The 13613-nt window shown below is 39.4% G+C and overlaps 1 protein-coding gene across 2 annotated transcripts in view; it reads right to left on the reverse strand.

Moving 5' to 3' along the window:
- LOC121521231 (protein EFR3 homolog B) overlaps positions 1–11997 on the reverse strand; it is a 45650-nt gene extending 33653 nt beyond the window's left edge. Inside the window, exons 1-2 of one of the 2 annotated variants that reach the window (XM_041805036.1) lie at positions 11867–11997; positions 11272–11414 (exon numbers count right to left, since the gene is read on the reverse strand). In XM_041805036.1, coding sequence (XP_041660970.1) covers positions 11272–11278 — 7 coding nt within the window. In that variant the 5' untranslated portion in view covers positions 11279–11414; positions 11867–11997. Of the gene's footprint in view, positions 1–6220; positions 6310–11271; positions 11415–11866 lie in introns of those variants that run through there. The other variant, XM_041805038.1, reaches the window with a different exon arrangement.
- Positions 11998–13613: the final 1616 nt, after the last annotated feature.

The raw sequence follows: 13613 nt of genomic DNA on the forward strand, positions 1-13613 counted from the left end.
CTGCCAATAGATCAGGCTAGTATTAATGTACTACAATTTGGTGTCATTTTTAATGCTTCATTTAACATTATCTGACATTACTGGCATGGAAATCTGTTAAGAAAGCAGTTTTTTACACCAAAATATCTAAACTTGGTTCCAGCAGTTTGTTGACTGTATCACACAAGTTAGGATGACAATATATCTTCAGATCAATATTTTATCCCAACCCTATGACACAGTATACATTATTCATAATTATCCAAAAGCAATGACATTGCAAAGAAAGTACTCCATCATACAAGTGTCAGGCTCCTAGTGTCCTCCTCTAGAACACTTAAACAGGCGAATAGGAGGAGCTGGGGATTGAACAACTTCTCTCCTGTGGGCCACTTTTCTTTATTCAACAACCTCCTGGTATGCTATCATAGAGCTACACCTGGGAGGAGGGCAGTCAGCCCATGCGGGATGTCTTTGAAAAGCCTTTTAGTGAAAGGCATCTGTAGTGTTTAAACCACTTAAAGGCCCGTCTGTTTCCAAGCCTCTCTCTGCTCTCTTTAACTTGTGTGGAAGTCCACAGCAGGAGCTCTGCTGGAGCTCAGGCTTATCTCTGAAAGCTGTGTGTCTATTCATAGTGCTGCTCCTCCATCATTTCAAACACTAATGAGACCTCTGCACCCCTCTTTTCCCTCCCTCTGTCCCTTCACCACCTCCCTCCACCACTTTCTCTTCATCCTTTGCCGTATTGGCCCGGGGCCTGCGAGTAGGAGTCATCAATGAATTAATGAAAATGCAGCAGCAAGTCCCATGTGTAGAGAAGAAAAAGGGGTGGAGGACAAAGAGTGATAGGGACACAGGCGGTGGAAGAAAAAGAGACAGAGATGGAAGTGTGATGGGGGGAGGTGGACTGTGATGCACAGAGTGAGTCACAGATTAGAGCTACTTATTGCATCTTCTCCATCCAGCTCAAATCTGCCCTGCCCTTTCTGTCGCCAGAAGAGGGAGGACATTTTCAGAAAAGTTTTTTTGGAAGGAAAAGTAGTGCCAAAAGCCTAAAATAATTATCAGCAGCTCAGGGGTATAGCAATTTACATATTCTGCTTCTATCTTGCTAAGAGCTTCAAAATGTGCTGTGATACCATGTTTCTGTTGGGAATTGCTCCAGCTGCCTCAACAATAGAAGAGCTGTTTTGTGTCTCTGGTGTTGGTAATGTTGGGTTAGTGTGAAAAAAGCTAACAGAGAGCAACCTGGGTGGGTGTACAAGAAGAATTCAGATGACAGCGGTGAAAAAAAAGCACACATAGGGGGTCTCACGACATCCACCCACTCTGCATGGCAAGCTGACAACACATTTAGGGGCTGCACAGCGAGCTCATCCACAGTTCTGTACAAAAATAAACCCACACAAACATGCACGCGCAGGAGCATGAGACAGAGGAACAATAAATTACAGGTTGTTGGGAGACACTGCAGAGAAGGCGGGTTTGTCTTTAAAGCCAGGTGCGCTGGAGTTCGGGAACTTTAACCTGCGTAATTTCTCTTGTTTCAATGTTTAGACGCTGAGTTCATCTACCTGGGAATATTTGAGTAGAGCTCCTGAAACATCACAGCCAATCACAATGATATTTTTATCCACATAACAATGGGCTGGTACATTAACAAATTACACTCTTCATTCCCCCCCCCAGGAGGTCAGCTTAACATTTTCACTTTTGGGTGAGAGAGAGGGAGACAGAGATCGAGAGGAAATCTGCATAATAAAGTAAGAAAAAATGGGGAAAATAAATACAACTCTAAACCCACTGTCAAGATTACCAATTCTATTATTAGACATGTTGACTTTGACTGTTATTACCATGATCAGGCTACTATTATGACTTTGCCGTTCCTGCTAATATTACTCATATTTTACCATTATCACTTTGTTTTTCCTCTGTTTGTTTGTCTATATCTGTCTCTCTCTGTCTCCTTCTATCCCAATATTCAAGCCCAACAGTCTCTGCAGCTCACTGTTTAAGTGACTGACCCTGCTTTAGGTTTCCGACTGTTAAAAGGCCATTTTCCTTGCCCCTTTAGCCGTGGTCTAGTCTTTTTGAATGAATGCTGAGTCTCCTTAATTAAAACAGGTACAGTCCAGATCATAGACTTTTTACCAAAATGGATAAAGCACCAGCCCCATGAACCTCATATTTGGAATCTTCCATACTGACAGACTGCAATGTGAGATATGACCCACCTCATTGACGGGACACATGTCAAACTATGAAGATGAAATTCAAGTCAAATACATTTTCATCATACCTGGACTCTGCTCTTGACAGTTAGTGTTCTCTTCCTGCTTCATAGCCAAGTGTTTATTTTTCTGATTTGTTTGGTTTAAATTAGTGATTTAGTGCAAAGAGACTTAAGGATTACAACCCTCTTGACATATGTGTTCTCAGCCAGTCATGGCAATTTCTATTCACAGATTCAACATAGAGATTTAAACAGAAGCGGCATAAGCTGAGCAGAGCTCCAGTTAGAAAATAAAAAAGGCCATGATTCCACCTATTACAATTTCAGATTGTTGAAATAAACACATTCCTAATCTTCACAAATGTAATATTTAAGTGTCTTATCAAAATCTAAACTTTTGTTTTACTTTAAATGAGTGCATAAGACGTTCTATCTACATTAGCCTAATCATCATTTTTACTGACCTGACCTTGAACACATGATATAACTGTCGGTCTGCTCATAAACCCTCTGACCCCTAAGCTATTTTATTTTTTACCATATTGTCTTGCCTGGACCTTTTTTCATAAAAGCTTGTAAAACACCAACTTTGTCTCAAGCTTTAAACATCCTTTTTTCAGGACAACCTGCCTCAGCTTTAAGAATATGTGTGCAGTAATGTCACTGGAATTTTTTAAAAGTTATGGGACCATAAAGACAAAAGAAGAAAATAGATTTATTTTTTTAACATTTTAAACATTAATGACTTTGACTTTTTTGTACAAACTCCCATCTCTTGTGGACCAAAAAGTGAGAAAATAATCATTCTGTGACAGAAAAATCTTCATAATATTCACAAAAAAGTCCTTGTCTCTCCTTGTGTTAGCTGTTTTTGAACCATTATTCAAAGCAGTTCCTGTCTGTAGTGAAATAGGGCCATATCACAGGCTCTGTCTCTCTTTCTCTCCTTTGGAGTTAAACAGGCCATCTCCTGCATGATCAACATGCGCAGTTTGACAAAACATGACGCAACAATAGAACAGCCTGCCATTGGTTGTCGCAGCCCTTAACATGCATTGTGGAATACAAAATGAAGGATAGCATAATCGAGCTGCAGAAACGACAGGAAAATTGATTTAAAAAATGAATGAAAACATTCACTGTTGGAGTTACTGGTGTGAATTTAATCTTTTAAGGTCCTGGAAAGTCAGCCAAGTCCAGGCTTGCTAAGCCTCCACAAGGGTTAAGAAGTCATGGGTAGTGTAATTTGAACAACAAAACGGAGGACTTCCAGGGGAAAAACTAAGTGGGTATAATCTATGATTCATAACTTATATTACTTTTTAAAACCTTCGTCATTTCGTCTTGCATATGACAATGTTGGTCTCAGAGGGTCAAGCCCACCAATAAGTTTATGTCTAATGCCGATTTAAACACAGATATTAACAGTGAAATAATATCTGGAAGCCTTAATGCAAAGTTTGTGAGCACTCCTCAGCGCTGATCTAAGCAAATGAAGAGGAAAATTGTCCTGCAGCGGCTGAAGCCAGCGTTATTATTGCATGCCACTCCCAGCACAGCTGGAGACTCATTTCTTCTGGTCAACAGTTGAAAGTCCCACATTTTGTTTAAATTTGACGCACAGTGCTGATGTGCTTTGTGCTTACGTTCCCCATTGCAAAACTGATGTATGTTTTTGCATCATTGATGAGATAAAAATAACCTGTTTGACTCAAGCAGATTCAATAAACTAAAACATTATTGATTCTCATCCATCCATTTTCTATACTGCTTATCCTGTGGGGGTCACGGGGGGGCTGGAGCCTATCCCAGCTGTCATGGGGCGAGAGGCAGGGTACACCCTGTACTGGTCGCCAGTCAATGGCAGGGCTATTATTGATTGTCAGATTTTTAAAAAATACAGACCCAGGTTTTTACCAACCTGGGTTTAGATCTTCATCCCAAGAAATGACTGCTTGCACTGTAGACGTTAAGATGTCCCAGACAAGGAAATCTTGCCTGGGAGACTAAGACACTAACTTATGGCTTCACTGGCACTAAAGGAAAAAATGATCCCTGTATCTAGAGGTAAAAGGTGTCTGTCAGACGCCCATAGACAATGATTGCCGATAGATTTCCAGATTAAGAATATCAAGTCTTAATAGGAGTGTTTCTCTATAAAAGCACTTGACAATGGTAAAAACCATATAGACATATCATATAAAGGAATAAAAAATGTAAAACTAACTGCAAACACAGACAAGTGTGAGACAAGAGGCCCATTGCAGCTTGCAGCCTCAAATCTGCACCTGCTGTCCAAAGCTGCTCTGTTGTACTCAGTCACATGGCTGACAAGACAGAGTAAATATAGTCTTGTCGCCTTGCAAGGAGGATATCAAACATACTTCTGAATGTAAGTCTGTAATAGTGTGTGTATATTAGTGTAGTTGTGTCTGTAGACATAGCTGTCAATACACATTTAGACCTCACCTTCATTGAGGGTCATGCAAAGTGCCCGTTATACGGGTTACACTCAGAAGAGCATGCACAAACACAACAAAAGCAAACAGACATACTGATATACTTGCACAAAATACATGACACTTCTTAGGATGGTTACAAAGCATGATGTCCTTCAGGGGTGTTGTTACATAAGAAGGAAAGGAGACACAGACAAAGTCCTGCTATTTTTACATTAAACAATGTAATGTTATGCTTGAATCAGACGTTTAAATGCAAGAACACACGGCAGAGTATACAAACATGGTGAGAGCACAAGACAAGAGGCAAAGAGAGTGCAAGCAAATACTGAATTATGAGGAAGGCTGCTTCAACAGACAACCAATATGCACAGAAGCTGCCACTCAATGAGCTGAGGAGAGGAGGAGAGCATGGTGGAGAAGAGGCTTATAGCATTAGGGAAAGCGTGACAAAGGGTAAGAAATGTGAATTTTCATCTCTGAGGCGTGCAGAGAATGACAGCTGTTCAAATTTGTTGCATATATATAACCACAACTTGAGCCTACCTCCCACATGCCTCCTTCATGAGGAGCCCTATGTATTCAGTACATGTCTTTGGGCTATTTACAAACAAACATACTGTGCATACACCTTGCTGAGACACATCCTTTTCAGCACTGAAGGTATGGTCAAAATTCTAAGCATGAATTAATTCCAGTGTGGTTTAATGTGACTAACATGCTGATGAACAAACCCTTCAAATCCTCATGAAACAAGGCCGATGCGACACACTCGGAATCAAAGTCAAACAGACGCTGAAACTGAGATACTACAGGGACTCGAGAGCAGAGCAACAATTCTACACAGAAACTCAACAAAAGCTTGCTGCAATTCAAAGCTAAACTGAGCTTTATTTCCCAGCATAAAGCCACTACTTTGGTCATGCATTAGCCCTCAAACTAAAGATTTTTCCATTAGTAATACAAAGCCAAAACAAAGATAGCTACATTTTTAATTAGCACTAATCAATGAACAATATATCAACATGTCCCAGTACAACCAGAGTAGAAGAGGGCAATAAAGCTGAGGCATTTACTAGTCAAAATAAAAAGCAAACAAAATATCACCTACATGGAAGAAATACTGCTTACGTCTGATTACAATTCATCTGTTTTAAGAAAGACAGGATTGAAAATACAAATCTGCAGAGTTAAGAGTTAGTTAACACTTAAAAGGTAGAATGTCAAATTCAACAGAAGAAAAGAATCTGTGTATAAAGTGTTAGACCAAATAAGCATCAGTTACCAAAGAAAAACATCTCCAAAGCAGCTTCTTCTGGTTAGCAAATCTAATTTAACAGAGAAGTATCCTTTTAAGAGTCCAAGTTCCCATAATGTGCTCTAAGGAGATCCAACACTCTAGTGACAGCAGGAGCCTATCACACGAGAGCTAAAGGCAAACGTGTTTGTAGAATGCAGGAAAACTGGCTGCATGTTTGACATAACTAGCATGCTTACACAGTCCAAACAAACACAAAAATACACAAAGAGTGACTGTTTGTCTTACCGTACATCGCTCCTGGTGCTGGAGTTCCTCACTACAGATGCTTATATTTCCTTAATGCAGCTTCAGTTGCTCATACAGACACACTGCTGTGCCGAGAGGCACTGAAAACAGACACAAATACACGCATGCACGCACAGTCACACCACTCACTCTGGCATGGATGCCTGCACGTGTGCTTGGAGCTAAAGTGCGCACCGTGATTGGTGCAGAGCCTGGCTTGATGCAATGAATTACACACACACACTCCCTGCCGTGCGGATGAACACACACACAATCAGGCATGTACACATGCCCACAAAAGGGGGCTGAGGAAAGGAAGGGAAACGTCAGAGAGAAGCGTGCCGTGATGACCTTGGATTTTCCCCGTTCGTCTCCTGCAACAGCGCTCCTTCTCAAGGGAACACTGCAGCTTTCACATGCAGCCAGCCGCACATACAAACACACCCTCCTCACTTCTAATCATTTCTCTCAGCAGCAGAGGGGGAGTGAGGGAGAATAGGACAGAAATGTGCATCATGGGGATAGAACAGGGAGAAGACCTCCCACCCACGCAATCTCCTCTTCTCCCTCTCTCTCCACCCCCTACCAGCATCACTCTCTCCCTCCTCTCTGTCATTAATCTTCCCATGCCTGCTGCTTTTACTTACTCTCAGTTTTTCCTTCCATGATTATGCAACTTCCTTCAGTATTTTCCCCTATATTCAAGCATAAAAAAGGACTCATCCTTTCCACTTTTCCTGGTTTTTTATTCAGGTTTGGGAACAAAACTGCCTCTCTTGCCAATAAACTGCAGGAGACATGACTGTTTTACTATATGGACTTGTACTTGCATATCTACAAAAGCTCTTGCGATGCTAAACTGTTAAATACCAATTTGAGATGTTTTCAGTGTTTACTAATTCTCCTACTAATTCTTAATTTGAAAAACTTGGGCACATTAATACCTTTTTTATAAAATCTGAATCTCTCATCCATGTGCTTCAGTTCGGTCCTGATGATCAACATATTTTCCAGCTGATTCATCTTTTATATCTACTTAACGAACCAAAGCATTAAAAAATCTAAATCCCGGGGCCGCTCGGTTAATAAAAATTTAAGTCTGTGTACCATTATATGTAAACAAAGAACTTAACTTTGATAGCAGCTAACCTGTTAATTCTGCTCAAGATCAAAGGATGTTAACATTAATCTTAAAGCAAGTGGAAAGTCTGACTGTCAGCCCCAAAACCATCAGTGTGTTTTCTGAGAATATACACACACAAAGGCACACATATATCATTGAGACCCACCGCAAGGGATGCACGGTATTATTGGCACAATATTGGTATCGGCAGATACACGTTTAAAAAATTTCATATCTGTATCCACAGATATGATATTTTCTTTACATATTTACAATTGATATATCCGTTGCAAATACAGGCTGCATGTCTGAACAAATCTCTGGAGTTTTGGGCAGGATCCTCTTTGTTGATCCTCGTTAACGTAAACTTGCAAGTGTTTTTTGCGGGCTGAAGTTTCAGGTCTGAACCACATTTAAATTTCAGTATCAATATCAACTTAAACTGGTTCTGAAGTGTCAACATATCAGCAAAATCCAGTATCATGCATCCCTGCTTTGGATCTGCAAAAGAGTGCAAACCAGTGTTAATTTCATCAACTAAAACTATGACTAAAAAATGTCTGTCCACAGCCTTTTAACCATGAAAAAAAACTAGACTAAGACTAACCAAAGTTTAGTTTTTGCCAAGATGACTAAAACTAGACTAAAACGTAATTCAAAATCCATGATATTTCTCAACAGTGGGTAAATCTGTCAAAAAAAATGCATCTCTATTTCTTTTGCCTCTTAGCAGCAGAAAGCAGGGACCCAGGATTGGCAGAGTGCATAGAACACACTACCACGGCTTGGTACTAGAGAATACATGTTTGGACTAAAAGTTAAGACTAAAATGTGAAGAGAGTTTCTTATGGACTAAAACTAGACTAAACATTCGCAATTAACACTTTTGCAGTCAGTATATTTATGCTTCACACTAGACAGCAGATTTACCAAAGCCAGTAAAAAAGGCAGCCATTTTTGGAACTACTCTGCCCCAGAATATACAAATAGCCTGCTTTAGGACAGTGTAGTGTGGGACAGGTCTGTGCATGCTGCTCACAGCAACAGCAAAAACAAGAAAGTTATATTCCCAGATTGAACTCAGCAACCTTTTATGATCCCTTCCAAGTTAGATGGCTAAAAATAAATAAATAGCATGTTAAATCCCATATCAGTCCTGAGCTGGCAAAGCAGCATTTTACAATAAAAGCAACCAAGTAGAGACGTGGGTAGGAGCTAGGGATGCACAATACTGATTGTTTGCCAACATTCAATATGCAATATTTACAAATTATTTCATCCAATACTGATATGTTAATGTGGTTCGCAAAACTTCAGTCACTAAATATGCTTTATAGTTTAGAATAAACAAAGAAACAAATGTCAGTTCTTAGAACACACTTTAAAACTCAGGGAATTAGAAAGAAAAAGACTTCAGTTGATATAGGTCTGTTGATCCTGCCTAAAACTCAATAAAATTATTGAAAATACAGCAAATATTGACACCCAGCATAGGCCAATATGTAAGCTATTCCTGATATATCAGCTGTAAATATTGGCAAACAATTTCAAATCTGTTTCATACAGATAAATACATTTTTGAGTTAATATTTGCTGATACAGATATTATGCCAATAATTTTGTTCACCCCTAGCAGACGTACATTTGGCTGGTTATTCAATAAGCTCTCTAAAGCACAGGGGGCGATAAGCTCTTGCTCAGTTACCCACAATCCCCCTTACCTTTTAGGAGCATAAGTAAATTCAAGAAATAATGATATTAAAAGATAATTGTTTTCAAATTAACGTCCATGTTGAAAATTAATTAATTAAAAGAGTAACTTTAATTTTAAAGATTGAGGTATCGGGCATGTGCCCAGCTCCTCGCAGTCCTGATGTTGCTGCAGCAGCCAGCTTAATCAACATAAGGTACTGAAGATAAATTTTTTGACTACTCAGCCATTCTGGGTTTTCCCAACTGTTATCATCATTTTAAAAGGGGTTCAAGAAACATCCAAGATAGAGGCAGTTTATACTGTGGAGCAAAGATCCATTATAAATCATGGTTTTGTAATTGCCTCAAGTGCTTTTCTGTAACTGATTGCCAAAAGAGAAGAGAGTGGGCTTCACCAGAAATGTGTTAGTGAATTAAACATGGTGTTGTTCCCCGCAAAATACTTATAATAACAGATATGGACACAGTCGTTTGTCCTTGGGCTAAATCCTTACACTGTAGGATGCTATCATCCTCTGTTTTTTGTGGCAGGTGTTTATCCCTCAATAATGTAGAATTTTACCTGTAAATTCTCTCTGGATTTCATTTTTTACTCAGTTTGATTAACTGTAGCTCTGTAGTGTAACAGCAGGGATATCACTTTGCTTGAACAATTCACAATCCAGCTTTTTGTTCCTCGCTCTCTCATGCCAGAGAGCCTGTTTGCTGGCATGATCAGCTAGACTCCCTGTGGAGCTATATGCCTCTTTTTTTTTTTTGACAGTGGAACAAACATTCCCCTCATCAAACAGTGCATTTATTACTGTAAGTTTCAAAAATCAGTTAGCAATAGAATATAAAGTAGTTTTATAGTACCAAGGCATTTATGTTGCTTTAATCAACACTGCAGCAAACTGTGCCAAGCACCAATCACAGTCAATGTTCCTTTTGATTGTAGACCACTCCAGGGCTCAAGTATCCTCTACAAAATGTGCAACAAGCTGAATCAATTTTATTAAACAGGGGGTAGCTCAGAGCAAGTCTAAAACACCAATTTATTCCCAATCCCTGACCTACTTTTCTGAGGCATAGCTGAACCATATGGAAGAAATAAACTTTCTGGGAATTAAATCTCTGTTTGTGTAACTGAGAGACAAAGCAGGAAGCAGAGAGAACAGAGGAGATGCTGTTGTCACTTACCCTTGCCAACACGATGGTCCAGAAGGGTACGGCAGTCCAGTGCCAGCCTCTGAGAGGCCGGGACATCGGGCGCAGGCAAGGGCATGGCAAGCAACCACAAAACAACCAACAGCTGCACACTCACACACACTCTAAAGTAAAAAAAAACTCCTTAAAAAAAACTCACAAGTCCTCCAAACTTAAGCCAAAAATCCTAGAACACCACAGACAGCAGACCAGAAATTCAGGGTAAAAATTATTTCTAAAAATTGTCAAAGTAAAGATACTACAGCTTGCAAAAATGTCTGCCAGAAAAGACAGTTATTTGACAGATTTGCTCAATGCAAGTTTTAACAGCTCATATGCATCCTCTGCTTCCCAGTTTGCCTACAATACACCCATGCAAACATACACTTTTCCTCAGGCAATCCTTAAAAGATATTTTGAAAAAATAGACCCAAAAGTGCCAGCTCACTCCTTTCAAAGTTTAACAAAACTCACAAAATAATTCCTGGTGAAGATCAACTTGAATGTCCCTGTCTTAAGGCTGGATATATGTTGGTACATACTCAGATGACCGTATTAAACAAGAGATTAGAGATAATTCCTTCAATAGCAGCTCTGCCCTCTGTGTGCGCCTCTCTCTCATTAATAAACATCTCACTGACACAATGGACTTCTCTATCCAGCCAAAGTCTCTCTCTCTGGGTAGGAGAGAGAGGAGAGTGAAATGAGGCAGGGAGAGAGGGGCACCATGGGACATACTCAGTGGGCTTGGGGTTCAAAGAATGTGGCCATCAGCAGATGCCAATACGGACACAGCGCCTGGTAAGTGAGTAGAATTACAAATTCAGACACTTATACATGCACATCTCGAGGAACTGGAGCACAAAGCGTCATCCAGCGCAGCAGCTGACAGTGGATTTGATTTAGACAGGATACTGTTATTAATTCCGCAGTCCACTTTTTTCTGTGTCGTCCTGGTTTTTACTTTTCCAGCATTTTAAACATGTCATCAGACGTTTTAACAGGTGCATCATAGTTTGATGTTGCTCACCTGTCATGTTGAATGCACGTCACAAGGTGGCGTTGCTCTTCCAGGTTCACCGCAGCAGGCACGGAGATGGGTGGGACTTCAGCCCAGAAATGAGACTTCACCGGCGGGACGAGAGTCAGGAAAACCCCTGGATTGAATTTGGCCTGCAAAAGTTAGTGAGCTAAATTAGCCAAAGAGCTAATGAATATATTGTTATTTATACATGTTTTATTTGTTATTTATAGGCCAAAACCTAGCGTTCACTTTATAAAACCATGTGACACACGAAAAGAGCATTTCAACACTTCGGTACCCGCCTAGTGACAGAAATTCAAAGACATGACTGGCAGGTAAATTAATTACACGCTAACGAAAGTTAGCAACACAGGCGTCCACTGAAATTGTATGTAACTTTAGACTTTCAGGACTTTATAATTCACATGAGGTGTAGCCATACACATAAGGTCCGTAAAGTCCAGCTTACTCATATTTTTAAAAGCAATCATTCGCTTGTCATGAGAGCTAAGTATGCTAACGCTGGCTAGCTTACTGTTTGTTTAAAGAGAAATCCCTGCCTCTGCTTTCGTAAAGTATTGTCAACGCCCATTTTACTTACCGCGAATTAAACATCTCGAAAAGTCCTCTAAATGTGCTGCACATTGAAAGTTCGCTTCACTCAACTTGACTAAAGTTCAGCTAAGCCAGGACACCATACATTTAGTCAGTGTTGGCGTCACTGTTCGTGTATCCGCCAGTACTAAGTGGCTGAATGGAAATCAGTGACAGCTCACCGCTGGCCAGTCATGTTTGAACATATGTCATCCAGGGTTTGTTTACTGAACAAACACAGGGAAGATAAACATTGCATCAGTAATCCATAGCTGGTTGTCTAGATAATTGTTAAATATGTCAGCATAATGAGTTTAAATTCCAATGGCCTCTGAGAAACTATAAAACCCTATGGATAATTTTACATTTACATGACTAGCCTGCATTTTAGCCTTCAGTATCAAATCATCTGATAATGTTGCTGTGTCCAAAACAGTGCTCATAATTTGTAGTCACAAGATGAAATTTTATCCACTCATTCATATAAAGTATTTCATATTTATTTTACCCTGCAGCTCTGCTTACAAATTTGAGCCAATGACTCATAATGCTAACATGACAATTGTCTGCAGTTTTCATTTTATACATAAAATTCTTTATCTTTTGTCCTAACATATGTGAAAGCACATGGTCGTCTATTGTAGACATATGAACATGCATCAGATTTGTTAAGCGATGCAAGACAGAATTAGAGTTATAAGTGAGTTAAAAGGCTGTGACTGAGTGGAGGATTGGAGTAACAGGCTAAAATATAATATATATTATCATATAGTGTATATAATCTATAATTTTATTATACACTGTAGCCTGGATAAAGGTTTCTGTTTTTGTCTAGTCTATTTTGTACCAGTAGGTGGCAACAGTGAGTAATAAAAGGCTTGTAGAAGACTGATAAGCAGAACTGTGAAGTATCCTCTGAGAAAATGATCAGACCTAAACACAGTTTCACTGCAATATGATTATCCAACGTATTTAAAAGAAAATATTAAACAATTGTTTAACAAGTAATGTTACCGCCCACCTTTCTGAAATCTAAACCTGGTGCCTCCAACTCCAAGTGGACTGCTTAACCAGCTAAGGCCTTGAAGTCCCATGGTCTCTTAGCCCCTCTAAGCCAGCAGATCCCTGAGTCTTTTATGAGATAGCATCTCGAACATCCTTCTGTGCCTCGTGCTTCTGTCATCTCTTTAACTGTTCGGCCACTATTAGACAGCTGCTAGTGTGGGACCCTTTTTGAATGAAATAATGTCGTCTTAGTTATGATGAGCTTATGATGCCTATGCTTAACAAAGAAGTTTGGGGAGCTGTAATTTTAAGGTATGCAAGTGGCTTTGAGCCCTTTTAAGGGAAGAGGAGAATAATTTTAGTGTGTTGAAGTAAATGGGACATTTACAAGAGTAGATTTTTATTTTTAGGTAGTTTTGGGTTACTAAAATCATTCTAAAATGCTTTTTTTATTTTCAATTACACTGATTTGAAGAAACCATAACAGTGAAGTTGGCATTTATTCCAAGGTCCAACTTTTTCATACTGTCAAGGTTGTTTTTCTTAATTTGAAAATTGTTTGGTGGACAAATCACAGATTATAAGAAAGCCCTAAGTAGACAACAACACATTTATTAAATTTTACTAACTAAATTTTTAAAATAAAGCCTTGAAGTAAGCTATACGTTTTTGTTAAGTCAGTCTGATTATCAAGATTCAGGAACAGGAAACACTTGATTTAGGAAAAACTAGCTTTTATCTTTGCTGCT

Source organism: Cheilinus undulatus, linkage group 14 (assembly GCF_018320785.1).
Source record: "Cheilinus undulatus linkage group 14, ASM1832078v1, whole genome shotgun sequence".
Lineage (NCBI taxonomy): Eukaryota > Metazoa > Chordata > Actinopteri > Labriformes > Labridae > Cheilinus > Cheilinus undulatus.